General features: G+C 27.8%; 1 protein-coding gene across 1 annotated transcript in view; it reads right to left on the reverse strand.

Moving 5' to 3' along the window:
* Positions 1-1,714: 1,714 nt before the first annotated feature.
* The window catches only part of LOC129969566 (cytochrome P450 4c3-like), a 99,689-nt gene continuing 84,334 nt past the window's right edge, over positions 1,715-17,069 (reverse strand). Inside the window, exons 7-11 of the mRNA XM_056084192.1 lie at positions 14,898-15,092; positions 11,289-11,462; positions 8,609-8,675; positions 6,529-6,708; positions 1,715-3,449 (exon numbers count right to left, since the gene is read on the reverse strand). Of these exons, the coding sequence (XP_055940167.1) occupies positions 3,289-3,449; positions 6,529-6,708; positions 8,609-8,675; positions 11,289-11,462; positions 14,898-15,092 (777 nt within the window). The 3' untranslated portion in view covers positions 1,715-3,288. The remainder of the gene's footprint in view (positions 3,450-6,528; positions 6,709-8,608; positions 8,676-11,288; positions 11,463-14,897; positions 15,093-17,069) is intronic.

The raw sequence follows: 17,069 nt of genomic DNA on the forward strand, positions 1-17,069 counted from the left end.
ATTAAATTACAATGAGAGATTTTTCTTCATCGATTTTACTTTTCGAAGAAAGCGATTCTGAATCAATGACAGTTACTCAGCTCAGAAATTAGATTTTCGCAAAAAATATCTATCAAAAAAAGGAATGTTTAAAAAAAAGTATTTAACTTTTAAGATTTGAAATACAACCTTGTAGTAAAGTAGATAACCTTGATTTCAAATACAAATATATGGATTTGCATGTATTATGCATTTGTTTTCATCTGAAGTTACAAATTCAAAGATGTTAAATGATCTGTTTAAGATGCGAATTCTTGTATTTTTGTCAATAGAAAATTATATGAATGTTGAAGGGATGATTCAGCAGGTGAAAGTGTGAGAATCTACCTCTCTTACACACATACACTCTTATCTTCGCCCATTAACCTCGAAAATGTTTATCCAAAAGTGAATATTAAATAAGACATACAATAAATGATCTATAATCTTTCACCGTTTCTAATAGATAAAATTAACAATAATTGATACCTTCATCTGATAAATATTTGATATGAATAACATATGAAATTTATATGAAATAAATATGAAATTTATATGAAATACATATGAAATATATAACATTTCAAATGAATACCATTTTAGAAAATTATCCACGTAATTTTATTTCTAAAATAAGTTTACTTGTTTCTGGCCAGAAAGCAAGAAAAACCAAACTAATAAACGACCATTGCGAAAAAGAAAAAAAAATGGAGTGAATGAAGATGGGAATGAAAAAAAAAGGCGGGGCTGATCTGATTGCAGCTCTAACGACTCTAATTTCAAAGGCATAAGGAATTGTTTTCGGTTTCTGAATCAATCCATCAGTTGTAGGAACAGTGGTCGGACTCATTGCCAACAATCCCAACTTCTATTTCTTTGGCTTCTTGTTTTATTTTCTGGTCTGTTTTCAAGTTTTAATTGCCTCTTTTTTTCATTTTCCTTGGTCATTCAGCTCTCATAGTAAAAAAATGTACGTTAATTGGTAAATTTAATTAATTTTAGGACTCATTCATTACGGCTGCAGATCTATAATCACTGTTGCCTTCGTTGTTCCAAATGTGCGTAAATTGTATTAAAGAAAAAGTAATGAATGGCAATGTATGCTATTTATGCATTTTAACTCCTCCTGATTTCTTAAAAATTCCTAAATGTTTAACTATTTTTTACTACTTATTTTTTTATCTATTTATTATTACTTGGCCATGTCCTTTAAACTTTTTATTTAATCAATATTCTAGTTTGCTATATTAGAACCAGTTATGAAAATATGATCCTATTAATTCAAAAGAAAAAAGAAATATGTAGTTGAGTCATTATATTATATATATATATATATTTATAATCATTTTTTTTTTCTAAAATGTGGCGATGAAGTAATTAAAGTAAAAGAAATACGATGCAATACAAAAAGAAAAATTGATAATATCTTTCACTATACTGTTAGTTTTGAAGATATATCTCATTCATTATTTTTGCTAATTACTTTAAGTTTCTGACTTTAGTAGTTTTAATGTGTGACACGCTAACGACGAAAGCGTTAATGGACATAATAAAACATAGAAATATTTTTTTATGAAGTATTACGCTTTGTAAAATGTAAAAATGCAATTTGATTTGAAAATTTTTACATCATTTATTTTTATAGTAAAGTGAAATTCAAAATAATTATTAATATTGTATATTTATTTAAACTGTTATTGTAATATACAATATGCAGTATTGCACAAACATGAAATTATAAAAGCCTTAAACCACAATGGAAAACATACATACACAGATAAGTTTGACAAAAATCTAAGATAATATTTACATAAATACAACGTAAAAGTTTAATTCCGACATGTGTACGTTGACTTTTTTATCACAACATAAAATGAAGAAATAAAATTTTTTTCACCTAAAATCCATGATCATACTTCCGTGATTTTTTCTGAGGACTTTCTAAAACATAACGGATTTGCAAATTCGATTCCAAAGCAATATAGTATTAGGAAAGACAATTATTTTATTTTTTAGTTGTATGTGTGAATGATGAAGTCAATTTTGTTCGAGAAAAGGTTTAATTCGGTTTTGAAAACCTAAAGAATGTGTCTGGAAGATATACTTCTATTTACAAAAATATTTTTATTGATAAAAATGCGAGCCAATACCAAAAGTTTCAACTTCTCATTAAATTGTATACAATAAATGTTCTAAAATAATTTAATTTTGCTTAGATATAATTTAGTTAATAGTATTTAATCTTTTAAAATAAAAAATGATGTAATTAACTTTTTAAACTCATATCTATTTAAAATGCATTATTTCAAATATATATATGCATATATAAAGAACTGTTCAGCTAATTTCTGATTTTACCTTCCATACAAATGGTCAGGATACAAATAATAATTAGAAAATAAATATAATCAACAGTAAAAAAATATCAATGATGTCGTATCTTATTTATTTACAGTTTCAATCTATTGGATTCTGACATTCTAAACTTTAATTGAAGATTTCATATTTTATTCAGATATATAATCGATTACTATCCTTAAATCGATTACCATCCATGGAATATATATAAATTTATTTCACTGATAAATAAATTAAAAAGTGATAAAAAATATCTTTAAACAAAAAGTTTTCTCTTTTTTAAAAAATCATTATCAGAGTTGAAATACACCAATTATTTCATTTGCACTTATTAATGAATTTTATTTTTGAATAAATAAAATTCTCTCCTTACTCTCAAGATGCAAAATAAAATATTTATTATTGAAAGAGATATTTTAACCGCGCAGAAATAATTTCTACATAAAATTACAAACTCAAAGCGTGCTTATTGAGAATTTAATTATTATCATTTATTTAATTAAATTTTATTTTCGACCATTTCCATATTTCCACTAAAGAATTTTGAAACAAATACGAGGTTCATACCCAATATAAGCTGAACATACAAATGTTAAATATTTCCATTTCATCAGGATTTTAATTTTAAGAAAAACTCTGTAAGACTCTTATTAAAATAACAGAGAAGCATACCCTTGATATATATCTGTATAATATCTTTATAACATATGTCAACAATTCATTGAAATAAGCAGCTAGTTATAATATAAAAATGCAAGGCGAAGCTGTACACTATGAACATTCATTTGCAGTTAGCATAATCTCATGTGCAGCAAACTGAAACGATTCTATATTTACACGATATTGTCCTGAGTAACGCAACTTTTTTAAATACAAGTACGCATTTGATGCTTATGGTTTATTCCGATTCTTTCAACTTCTAGGTGTGAGCTGCATCATTATCCCATTGTATGACCTTAAGACCATCTCTGCTGTCAGCTGGAGTTGATCTCTTGGAACCAGAGACTTGACTTCATAATTCAGCAGTACATGAGCGAGAACAACTTTCTGCTCCATCATGGCGAATCGTTGACCTGAAAAAAAGGTGAGTTTTTATTTTGGAAAAAGAAATAAATTTATGTCAATAGAAAATGCCACAATGGTACCAATAATTGTGCACAACTAAATTAAAATTATTTCAGCATAAAAGGCCATAAAAGCTAACAAATAAAATAAAAAAACTTCAGCATTAAATGCCACAACAGTGAACAATTAAAATAAAATTATTTCAGCATTAAATGTCATAAAAGCGAGCATTAAAATAAAATTATTTCAGCATAAAATGCCACATAGACGAACAATTAAAATAAAATTATTTCAGCATTAAATGCAATAAAAGCGAACATTAAAATAAAATTATTTCAGCATAAAATGCCATACAGACGAACAATTAAAATAAAATTATTTCAGCATGAAATGCCATACAGACGAACAATTAAAATTAAATTATTTCAGCATAAAATGCCATATAGATGGAAAATTAAAATAAAATTATTTCAATATATAATGCCATAATTGCGAACGATGAAAATAAAATTGTTTTATCATAAAATGCTATACGTGGATCGATCATTGAGCACATATAAACTAAGATTAATACAGTGTAAAATACGATAAAAGCAGCAATAATTGCTCACAGCTAAATCAAAACGTATGTAAACTGGTGTTATTTGTGTAAATGAAAAATATTTGCGATCGAAAGTGAGCTTAGAGGTTAAAATATAGCGCGATTGCTAAACATAAATGGGAGGAAGAAGATACATATCTTGCTATGATGCTTTTAATGGCATATTTATGTAAAGAACTGTTGCACCTGTAAGTTTTTCATAATGAGTTGTTTCAAGTGATCGGATTCGATCGGAAGTGAAATATTCATCAGTTATGCATGAAAGTCATTCAAAAAGTCAAGAAACATGCCCTCTGAAAGTGTGTTTTATCTTATAATTTTGTCTGATAAAACATGATATACTTGAAATGGATCAAAAGTTCTTATCTTATCAACCTATCTAAACCAAAGAGGATAAAGCTCACTAAATTATTTGGGAAAGTTATCTATGCTGTAATTGGTTTTAAAGGTTTTCATTATAATCCTGTTGATTTTTTGAAATATATATGCTTGCTAATTTTTAATACATTTAGTTTTTTTGCTTTAAATTGGTGATTTTTATATTTCAAAGTATATTGGTTTCTGGAATTATGTTTTTTTTAAAAAAAATAAGAAGAAAGAGCTTTTTCAAAATAACTAGGAAATATGAAGCAAATCATGTATAAAAGAAAGCATTTACATCTATATATGGAAAACAATGCATTTTGTATAAAAAAATTAGTGTAATGAACTAATTGAATTAAGCATTAACTAGTGAATTAAGTCTATATTATGTGACTTCTTAAAAAGAGTTTATAAATCTATCCAAATTAATTCAAGATAACTGCCTAACAAATTTAATTTTGACCCTGTTTGACTCGTTTATTTGGTTTAAAAATTAGCAGCAACTTCCTAAGTGAAGAATGTTGAAGATTTATTTGCTTACATTCGGTTGGTTTTGGATGATTCATGGAATACTTGAATGAATTTTGAACAGATGAATGGTTGACTTGTATTAAAAAATTCAAACTCTTTGTTTCAAGAACCCGGGGGAATCACTTGTAGAAATTTTATCCCTCTAGATTTGTTTTCTTTCAGGTTTTCTTCTTGTGATATTGAACCGTTCTATTTTATTTTGATTCGAAACTTGTAATTGATTGTTCACATAGAGAGTTCAATTTTTCAAGCTATCCGAGGATTCTATATTACTTAAGTTTATTTATAAATATTATTTACTGTGTAATTAAATAAATTGTACACATTTATTCTTCCATCTTACATCTCACACATTCTTTCGCTTTTAAAGTAGCGCAAGAACGGAGAATATTTGTATATCTGAGAAATAATTGTAAAAGTATAGACTCAGGGAGCAAAAAAAATATAGTTTCTACAATCTACTAGATATATCCTCAAGAAGCCGTACGGATTGTCTTAATTTCTAAGCATAATTGATTTAATTTGTAAAATTAACTGTTTAATTATACTTTATTTCCATTTTTTCCATCTTCATATCAAAAAACTAATTAAAAAATATAAAACAGTTATTATATGTTTCAAAATAAATTCAAATAAAGATGTGTCAATATAAATAAATGCATATTAAAAGGGGTTTCTTTCGATATTGTTAGCCCATGTCGACTCATTTTCCAACAGAAAGTTTAGAATGCTTAGCAGTCTAAAGAAAAAGAGGTTAAGAACAGACCTCCCAAACCATAGATAACAAACAAATACATACCAATTGCCTAACAATACATTCATTATAATAGACAAAAATTTCACAAAATAAGGCGGATACAAAACACATTGAACATTCTGAAATGTAAAAAACATTACATGTTCCCTGTAACCACTATAACTCATTCATTCAAGTGTCTGCTACATCACTTTTAAGATCATATCATATATGTATTTGTACACTTCGTAAACTATATATCCATAGTATTATAAGGTTCTCTAGACAGAACTAATTTTAAAATATGAGTTAGATATTTGCGAACAATAAAACTATATTATTATGATTATTTTAACCAATAATATTTTTTAATTGAACCTATATACTTTTTATGATATTCAATATGAATTTCATAAAAGTACATATTTTACCTTACTAAGGTAAAATAAATGTTTACTTGAGTAAAAATATTTTCTTGGGTTAATAGTTCTAATGATACTCAATATGAAATATTTATTTTATTTCGATTACAAAAATAATTTCACATATTTCATATTCTAAAGCCAATATTAGCTTTAAATCTCTCACTTCTAGCTAGTTATCTGAGTTAGAAGTGAGAGATTTAAAGCTTTTAGGTCGTGCAAGTTCTATACTGATGGGCCATTTTTGGGACTTATTTTTAAACATGCCCTAAAATGCTCTATTAATATGGAACTTCCACGTCATATTAGTTGTGAAAGAGTTAATAAGCTAAATATAATTATGTATTTTCAGAAAAAAAATAAATACTGAATCTTTCAATATTATATTTTTGAAGGTTTAACTTATAAACGTGAAAAATCCTTTTCTCTCTTACCTATACAGTTTCTGGGTCCCGCTGAAAACGGGACATACGCGAAGGGATGCCGCCCTACTGAGTTCTCCGACAGGAAACGGTCCGGATCGAATTTCTCTGGATCGGGAAACATTTCCGGATCCCTGTGAAGCATATAAGTGAAAATCATGCAATTCGTGCCAGCAGGAATGGTGTAGCCATCTGAAAAATTGAATATTCATACATTAAAATGCATGTGTTTCAAAGAACCAGTAAATTTCATTTAGCGCATATGATAAAGGAAAATGTGTTGCTATTATTTCCTCATACATCAAAAATGAGAATATCAAATAAAATAGCGATAAATTATTCATTGAAAAGGAAAAAAAAATCCTAAATATGTTTATATGTCTTATATTTTTAATTTAATTGTGGATTAACTGTATAATATAATTGATAAATGCATTTAAATGTTTGACAGCTCAAATTGATAAAACTTTTACATGCCATTAAATTTATGAATGGAATTTAAAAAATAAGGAGCAACTAGTGTAGTTATCAAAATATTTAAAATATCAAATTTTGCTTTTTTTAGAATTTATAATTTTTTTAACTGCTATATGATATATGCATTAAAAATTTGGAAAAAGCAAAAATAAATGCGTAGAGTTTAACTCGAATTTTAAAAAATTAATATAAGATTTTCTTAGACTTTCTACGGACGTGGGATTTTAAGAATTTCTTTTAAGTTCCGTTGAGCTTATGAAAATAAGAATAAATTATATTAATATATTAATCATTGAATTTAAAATTAGAATTAAGAAAATAATTAAAAGGAATATAATCAATATAAATATTATAATCATAATTATTTCCTTGCTCATAATCACTGGCCATCTTAACAATCTTTCCACACTAAGCATATTAATTTGCGGAAAAAAGAGTTAGAAGGAACCTTATCTCAGAACGTTTCGAACTGATACTCTTTGTTTCTGGATCCTGAAACTTGCATTTTTGGACTATTTTACTACTCAAAGGGGTGATGCGTAGTAAGATGAGAATTTTTTTTAAAAATTCTTTATTAGATTTTGATTCTTGATTTCCGGCAATTTAAATACATTTTCTTTCATCCCACACCTAATTTGGCGGTATAAACTCCTTTTAGCATATACGCAAAAGCACGTAGGGTTTTTTCATATATGGGAATTGATAATACTATTTTACTTACTATTTAGAATGCTTATATGGTATGGTATGCAAGTTCAAAGCGGAGAGTAACGAAATAAACAGATTTTGTATTAGAATATATGTATGAAATTTACAGAGAAATCTGTGTAATGACCCTGAAGAAGATATAAACTAGAGGAAATTGAGAAATATAGAGAAAATCAAAATGAAAAATATTTTAGTGATGCAATAGGTGTTCTAGATGACGAAAACCAATACAGAATTAAGTAATAATGAGATTAATTTTTAATTGCAAAAAATGTCAGCATTTCAAGCAGTTCCTCAGTAATAATATCTGCTCCCTATTTTTCATTAGTTTCCAAATCACCTTTGTAGTTTATATCCTTAATAAGCCGACGGAAGAAAAAAGATTTCAATTGTGTCAAATAGTGTGATCATTGGAATATACAAAACATAAGTGCTTAAGGTAATATTAACTTCGAATTAAAACTATTTTTGGGTTCTTCCGCTGAAGAAGATATGTGATATCTTCCCCTGCTTATATCAAGCGCATAATCATGGAACAATCCAGTTTTACATAGCCAGAGAATGCTTAGAAATGTTTTTTGATTCTGCCAGATTCTCGAGAAGCTTTTTTCTTTACTTTCTTCCAACAGCTTCTGTGTTTTGATTTGCAGTTACATATATAAAACTTCTGTCAGCCAGTTCTACATTTGTGTGATGACCAACGCTTTGTTTTCACAAACTCAGAATTCATAACAAAATTAAAATATTCATATTCCCTCTGCATGCTATTCAGTTCATCCAAGATATTTAAAAATGACTTTATATTAGTATAATAAATATATATATGCTATAAATGATATACAACAATGCAATTTTCTCCAACAAAAATCTGCCACGAATTAAAAAGAAACGTCTTAATTTTACTTACTCACAACTATATCACTACTGGATACTCGTCCTATGTAAGGCAGCGATGGATACAACCGCTGACTTTCCTGCAAGTGAAACAAAGTCATCATAACAATAAAAATTCATTCAAACGATTGAAAAAAAAGCATATAAAATGTGAAGGCAGGTGAATCGAATGTTTTTGAAGCAGCGTGTATTAGGTTTTGGAGAGAGTGACAAATTCACAAATGGAAACATTTCTGCACCTCTCTTCAGAGTATTAGCATTTCAGTTGGCATCATGCAATCAGAGTTTGAAACAGCTTGCTCTTGCTTATGTGCATAAATGTTTATATTGCTTACATACATACGTAAGCACGCATATTTTCGTGAAGGTGGATGCCTAGATTACTGCATTCATAGATTTATATGAGGCAGAAATAGCATTGTTTTTTTTTCCCAGCACATGCTTACTTTAGGTTAATCTTTGTCCAAACAAAAACAGCTGGTGTATGTAATCCAGAAAATATAAAAAAGGAATACTGTAGTGATGTTACAAATTCTTTGTCAAAACATTATGAACACCGGGAATATTCTGCGAAAATGGACATCGTTTGCTATATGTGATTTTGCGTTCATTAAATGTTTTCTTTTTATCAATAATGTTGTTTTTGACCAACGAAATATTTTGCGGTTATTTTAAAAACATCGTAACAATAAATCCATCCATGTAAAAAATAATTTTTAACTAAAAAAATACTTTTATTTTATTAAATTATAAAAATATTTTATTAAAAATTAAAGATGATCAATAAAATTTGTTTTTACATACTTCCTCTATTTTAAATTGTAATACTTAGTAAATCATTTGAAACCAGAATTATTATAAGATAAGTAGTTTTAATACATTTTATATGAGATTCCATAGGCAAAACTCCGAAAACTACCACATACTAAAAATTCAATAAATAATGCAGAATAATAAGATACATAAGTAAAATGAAAAGTACACATTAAGAAAGAATATATTAATAATTAAATAATTTTTCACTTGAATATTTTGTAATTTTTTTTAACTACTTTGGTTTCTAAAATACTTTTTAAATAATCTTTTTATTTAGCTCTTCTTTGGTGAAGGTATAATCAGGCCTTAGAATGATTGAGTATAAATTTCTTTAATAACGACTAAAAATTCAGTAATATTACCTAAATAGTTTGGAGTAAAGATTGACTTTCATTTAACTACTAAAATTTGTGAAAAAAATCTGATTTTAAATACTTCGGATAAATTTATTTAGAAAGTGAAAAAAAATCTTCCACTGCTATAAATAAGTATCTAAAAAGCTGCACGACGTACGATTTTATAAATAGTAAGATTTTGATTTAAATTTCATAGCTTAGTATTCTTTGCATATAAAAGACTATATATAACCATACATAAGGGACTAATTATTTCCCTTACACAGCCCTTAATTCAAACAACGTCAAATGTATTCAAGAAAAGTGGTGTTCAATGAAAAAAGTGTATAGTGAAATAGCTATGCATTTAGCGATGTAACCATTAATAGCGTCACTTAGTGGCAAAGTCCAGTGTTTGTGCTCCCGATTCAAAAGCAGTGTTAGATAGAGGATAAATATTTGTTACAAAATTGTAAAGCATTTTCTATTTAGTACTGAAAGACATCTTGTGTACTTTAAAACTAAGAACAGAACCTTAAGATACACATTTATTTGCCTGTATTTTCTAAAACTGATCTGTCACAAGATTTCGAAAAAAAGGAGAAATTTCTAATTTACGGACAAAAAAATGATCTGAATGCAATTTAATCTCTGGGAATAATTTAAATAGCAAGTTTCTGCTAAAAATTTCGATCCACCAATAACGTATTACTGTTGCACTAATTTATGTGGTAAAAAGGGGGATAAATGAATTAAGTGCCCGGAAGATGTGCCTTGTAGACGACGAAGAACAAATGGAACATCGAAAAGAAAGGTATCGTGGAATAATTGGTGGAATTTCCCCCCCCCCCTTCTTTATTGTCTTTTTGAAGTTTATGCATTGCAGTTTCAAAAATCACGAACAAATTAATTTATATTTGAGGTATTTTGTTCTCAGCATTAATGTCCATAATGTTTGTTCCCTTTATATTCAATCGATAATCTACTGCAGCTTTGTCATTGACATTTATTTCTTTACATCATTTCTTATTTTTTTTAAAAAAGAAACGCTGATTCCTTAGTTTGCCCCTAGGTGTCGCTGTAAATGGTTGCATCGTACTACACAGTCGTTTTATTATATCGATGTAGAAGATTCATGAATATAGATGCCGTCATTCTAAAGTTAAAAAGGGGGAGGTCAAGAAAGGGATTTAAATGTATCCCCCGTATAATTGTCTTGATAGAATTTATTTTATTTAGTTATAAAGATTTCTTATTAATAATTTAAAAATATAACAGACTCTCAGATTTCTGAATAAAATGTAATCTATAATCTTTCGAAAAATTTATTGAATAAAAGGACATAAATGGCTTCTGCAAAACAAAAAAGTATGCTTATATGATATCTCCTTTATTTAAAGACCAAAATAGTAACTATGCAAAAAAAAATAGATAAAATTTATTATTTTTTTGTTAAACAGGCACCATTCTTGAGATATTGTAAAATTTTATAAGACAGAATTTAAAAAAAAATAATTAGCGAATATTAGAATCTCTCTTTACCTTGAGGACGCATTCAATATATTTAAGATTTTTCACATCATCCAAAGTGAATGGGCGGCTGTAATCGTCTCCGAAGATCTCTTCCAATTCTTCTTGGCACTTCTTTTGAACTTTGGGGTCCTGCCCAATCAAGTAAAGAGCCCAGCTCATGCCCACGGCCGTCGTGTCGTGACCCTACTCATAAGAATCATATGGAATCATTAAATGTTTGGACACAAAAAAACAATTCATTGTCAAACGAATAATGCTTTCATTAAGAAAAAAAAAACATGAAGATAATTCATTGTTAACGAACCATGTATAATTGAATCCCCCGAATTTGACGCTTGCATTAAAGAAGGAATTTTTGGAATTAGACTTCAATTTATTTTACACAGAAGGCACTATTATGTACAGAGATAAAAAAAGCGATGATAAAATGACGCCTGTTTACATCGCGATATAAGAGCAAAGTGACAGAATATTTTTCCCTTCACTGATTTTACTATGAGATTCTGATTGGGATTTCTTTGCCAAGCATTGACCTAGACAATGTGATCTTAAATATCGTTGAAAGATATGTGTGGGTTTTAAGGATTTTTATCCCTTCGCTCGGAGCGTGAGATAAGCCTAATGTCTTCAGTTTTCTTGAGCGTCTGTTAGAAATAATTGTATAAAAATGTGAAAATTAAATCAAGAAATAAGAGAACATTTTAGAAGGAAATTATTGAGGGTTAATTTAAGATCAAAATTATTAAATTAATTAATATTTAAATTAGATTTAAAAGCATCATTACATATATATAATATTGAATTATATAGATTTTCTTTATCCAGCATTTCTTTTATTCTAACCTCTCTGATATATGTATGCTAAGGATATATGCATAAAGTGGATATATGATAGGGATGTATGTTATTGAGATAAAAGTCTATGTTATAATATACGAAAAAAGATAATATAATATACGAAATAAAATTAAAATAATAAGACAAATACAATAATAATATATATGTGTTTATTATATATCTATACGAGGAATTGGAAGTGAAGTTTCAGTACCACAAAAGACAATGCTCAATTAGAAGGTAGCTGTGATTTTAATGGAACTGTGATGCCATGTTACTTGAGATCTTAGGAAGGTTTATACACACAGTAAGCATAACAGATGCCAAGCTTTTAAAATCTTTCGACATTTATGTCCATTTGCAGCTAGTTGAGAATTTTATGAATATCAAATAATGCATAAAAGATTTAGATGAAATTTAGCAGACGCAAAATTCTCAGTGAAGTAGTGGTCACTAGTGGTAGCTAGTAAATCATGAATAAAAAATATATATACTCTTAATTATTCGCTATTGTTTAGCGAGCCGATTGATAGATGAGAGTTTGTTTCACTGTTTTCAAGAATTCAAGGTCGGGAAATCATATGACACTAGCCATAACGTACAATTAGCTTTGATGGAGTCTACAAGTCTATTTATATCTCAGAGATAGGACATTGTCTGTGACCTTTAGTTTCTCTCTGCATTCATTGTGGTTGATCAGAGTTAATTATCTTTTCCATTGAGCTGTCTAGTTACGTTAGATTATGAATAAACTCTATGAAGAGTTTAATATATAAGCAATGATTCACTTTTTCACAGTCTCGCATTCGAAGTTAAGAGAAAATACTGTAGTTGTAAGAAAATTAGAACTTGAGATTTTGACGAATCTCCAAGTTTTAGACCTCAATGAGTTCGAAAAACCCATTTCTGGCCTTGTATTTTTCTGTCAATCCGTTTGTCCCCATATCTATACTTATAATAAAGCTCAATGTGTGTGTGTTGGCGTTCTACAGGCCACACCGTTTGACTTACAGCTACCAAATTTGGCACATGTATAACTTGGAGGTCGGAAATGTGCACTACGTAGCGATTTTTTTGAATTTTTAATTAAAATTTTAATTAATTTAAAATTATGTGAAATTTGGCATTTTCTCGCGATAACTAAAATATTATCGCGCAGAACTATTTTTAAATAAAATTGAAGTCTAAAAAGTTATATTTTTAATGATATTAATATTTTTACCTATAACTTAAATTTCTATTTTTAGTGAATTTTTAAATAAATATTTTAACCATATTTTTCAACAATTTATTTCTCATAAAACAAAAATAAAATTTAGTTTGTCCGAGCATGTTTCGCGCGCATGGGGAAAAAAATTAGCTTTTATCAACGTGTTGCCATCACATTGATAAAAGCTTAAATTCGAATATAAGTTAAATGTCACTGAGAATTAAATCTTGGAAAGTGTAATTTTCAGCACGTGTGTTTATTAAATGGAATAAATATGAATTATGAGGTTTTTTGTAAAGTAAATGCAAGGAAACGTTTTCTATGATTTTTTTCCAATACAAATATTATTAATTCCATGAAACATTTTTATTTAAGGCAAATTGGAGTAGATATCTACAAAATATCTACTCCAATAGGAGCCCAACAGCTACTTTGTAACCCTTAAGTAATAGATATACATCTGTTAACAAATGACCTAAATGAAATAAATAATTATATTTTCCGTAAATTAAGTCAATAAATACTGATGAATTACGAATATTAAATTTTTACATGTATCATCTGCCCTGCTAATCATATTTAACAAATTATTCCTGAGACATTAATATCTTAAATAAAAAAAAGCTGCACTCCAATCAACTAAATCAGTCACTAGAACTGACTGATTATGAAAATTTGAATATCATTATTCAATAAAAACAAGCGATTATAGATAACTTCATCTACCGTCTCAAAGAAGTCAATAATCTCCCAGGGTTTCTCAAGAGTAATTAGCCTACAGACCAAGCCGTTTGACCTACATTTACCTAGTTTGCAATTTTTCAAATTTGGTCTATGATATTGTGGCTGAAATCGTAGTCCTGTGTCAAATGTTGGTTTCAATCTTGGTTGATTTGGTTCTAAATCAAATACACATTTGCCTTTTAGATGTTAAATCTACATACCAAATATTATACACCTAACGCTCTTCATTTTATAGTTATCTTGTTGAATTACATGCCGGATGGACAGAATTCCTACAAACTGATTTCTCTCAAAGTTTAATAAAAATCTACAAATTTGGTGTAAAGACTATAATACCATATATCATCCGTCTATCTGAAAGCATTTGTGAGTTATCAGATTCAGAGACATATACATAATTCTGAAAATGTGTCTTTCATCCTCAGAGAAGTTTAAAACATGAAAATTCATCAAAATATCGATTTCGAAATTTTTGACAATTAACAATACTTTTTCATTGTATGCCTTGTAAAGAAGAAAGTACAAATTTAGAAAAATGCGTGTTCATGCATTCATGTTTATACGCAGTATAATAAACATTTATAATAAATTAGTGTTTATTACCGCTCCATTAGAGAATCTTTTGAATCAAACATATCAAATATATGATGATAAATTTGAGAAGCATAGCTTAAAAATAATTCCTTCTAAATCGCAAATAGTACTAAAATATTTTTATGACTTTAAATGACAAATACCAATTTCAAACCAAAACTGAAGAAAAGAAAAGAAAAAAAAATATTTCATATCACTTTCAAAACAATCTGAAGCTAATTGAAAAAACATACGGCAAACATGAATGTGTTCACTTCCTCTGTGATATCCTCTTCGGTGAATTTCGGATCGGAGAGATGCTCGGATAGGAGCAAATCCAGAAACGCCTTCTTCCGCTTCGTCCCGAAGTTATCAGTGTTGAAAGCGTCTTCCATGTTCACTCCGGATCTCATTTCGTTCATGATGTAAGCCTTCCTCTCTCGAATAACCTGCAAGAGAAGATAAATATCTACAGCTTCCTACCAACTTTTTTTTATCCTATGACAAACAAAAGCCGTTTGGATATGTATGCATATATATATTTATACATACATAGTAAATGTAATTAGACTGGTGATTATTCTTAAACGTTATAAAACTAGGTAATAATGATAAATTATTGAATATTTATCAAATTTACTGGTTAGTTATAAAATTCCTAACTGAAAATGGGGAATGTAATGAATTGGTATTATTTTGTGGATTAACGAGGTCTTGATACCAATAAATGAAAATGTTCGTTGTTAAGAATTAGAAGAGCAACATGATAGATGTTAAAATTTACATTAATATTTCAATTTAAAAAAATGAATAAAACTCGTGCTCTTGTACTTTATTTTCATTAGATATTGTAGAACAGATATATTAAATAATAGCTTATAATAAGTTATATTATAATTGTTGTAATTAATAAGTTATATTGTAAAAGGTATTAAAAAATATCTAGTTATAGAATAACTTAGCCGTAAATTTGATAGCTATTCAATAACTCATCAGATTTACTTATTAATGATTATGAATAATCACTGGTAATTATACATAATCAACAGTTTATTACATTTACCATAACATATATACCTTCACCATTTCCTAGTAAATAACTGGTCCCAATTCAACCAGATTTTCCACAAGTTAGTTAGTTTAGTTTATTATAGTTTAGTTATATTAACGTCTCGTTTTAATGCAACACTAGGACCATTTTGGGACAAACCACGAAATTTTGAACCGCGGTCAGATGACGAGGACAACACCTGAGCCAGTACCTTCCTCACCACACCACACCACACCACACCACACCAGCGGAGGACGTTTAGCCAGGACGGATTTAACGTGCACCAGAAACGCTTACACGACGGTTCTTCGGTGGAATCGGGTCTCGAACCCGAAACCGTCCGGAACGAGACCTTACCTCCAGGCCACCGTGGCCTTCACATTTTCTACAAAGAATACTGTCAACTTTAAAAGAATAAAAATTAAATAAATATTCAATTAATTAGAAATTAACAAAAAAAATGTCACTTTTTCACACTTTTAACTACTCTATAACTATTCTCTTTTCTTTCTTTTTATTTTAAAACTAATATCAAAATATAATAATGATGTTATTGGTATTAAAGTAAAGATTTAACCAGGCTTAAATTTAAATTTTTTATCATTTGCTTAAATGAAAGCAATTTATCTTATACTTCCACATATGTGAACAAAACTTACTATATACATTTTTTTGCTTGTTTACACATTTTAGAACGATTTCATGGCGTTTATTTAATGTTTAAAATGTAGAAACTATTTATTTAAATGTTCAATCTATTTAATAATAAGCTGTCTCCAGAAACATTTATTATAAAACATTTGCTTTATAGAAAATTCTTTTCAATATTATTCTAAAAATGTATAGTTATCCTCTATAACAAATATTAATAATCTATGTAAAAATTAAGTTGTTGTTGGTTTTTAAAAATCGTCTCCTTCAATTGAAATTCTAATCTTAATTAAAAGTAGACGATAAAGAGATTTTCTGTAATATAATATATGACATGAGAGTACTTTTATGTTAAAAACATTATGCATAAAAATTTTAATCCCAGAAAATGCCAGGTATATCAGTTTTTCTTAAATCAATTTGATATGTTTTAATTGAAAATATTTCAGTATTTTTGATGTTTAAAAAATAAACTTTATGAGAGCATTTTCAATTAAAACATTATTTAAATATCTTAAAACTGAAATTTTCGCCTAAATTGATTTCAAAATTATTTTGAGCTGTAAAATAAATAAATAATTTAATTCTGATCTTTCTGAAAATGTATTTCCAGATAAATGTTTCAGATGTATTATTATTTTTTAAATTTCTAAATGCATGTACGAAAGTAATGTTAGTATTGATTTAAAATAAAAATTTAAATTTAAAATAAAAATAATTAATA

Source organism: Argiope bruennichi, chromosome 5 (genome assembly GCF_947563725.1).
Source record: "Argiope bruennichi chromosome 5, qqArgBrue1.1, whole genome shotgun sequence".
NCBI classification, from domain to species: Eukaryota; Metazoa; Arthropoda; class Arachnida; order Araneae; family Araneidae; genus Argiope; species Argiope bruennichi.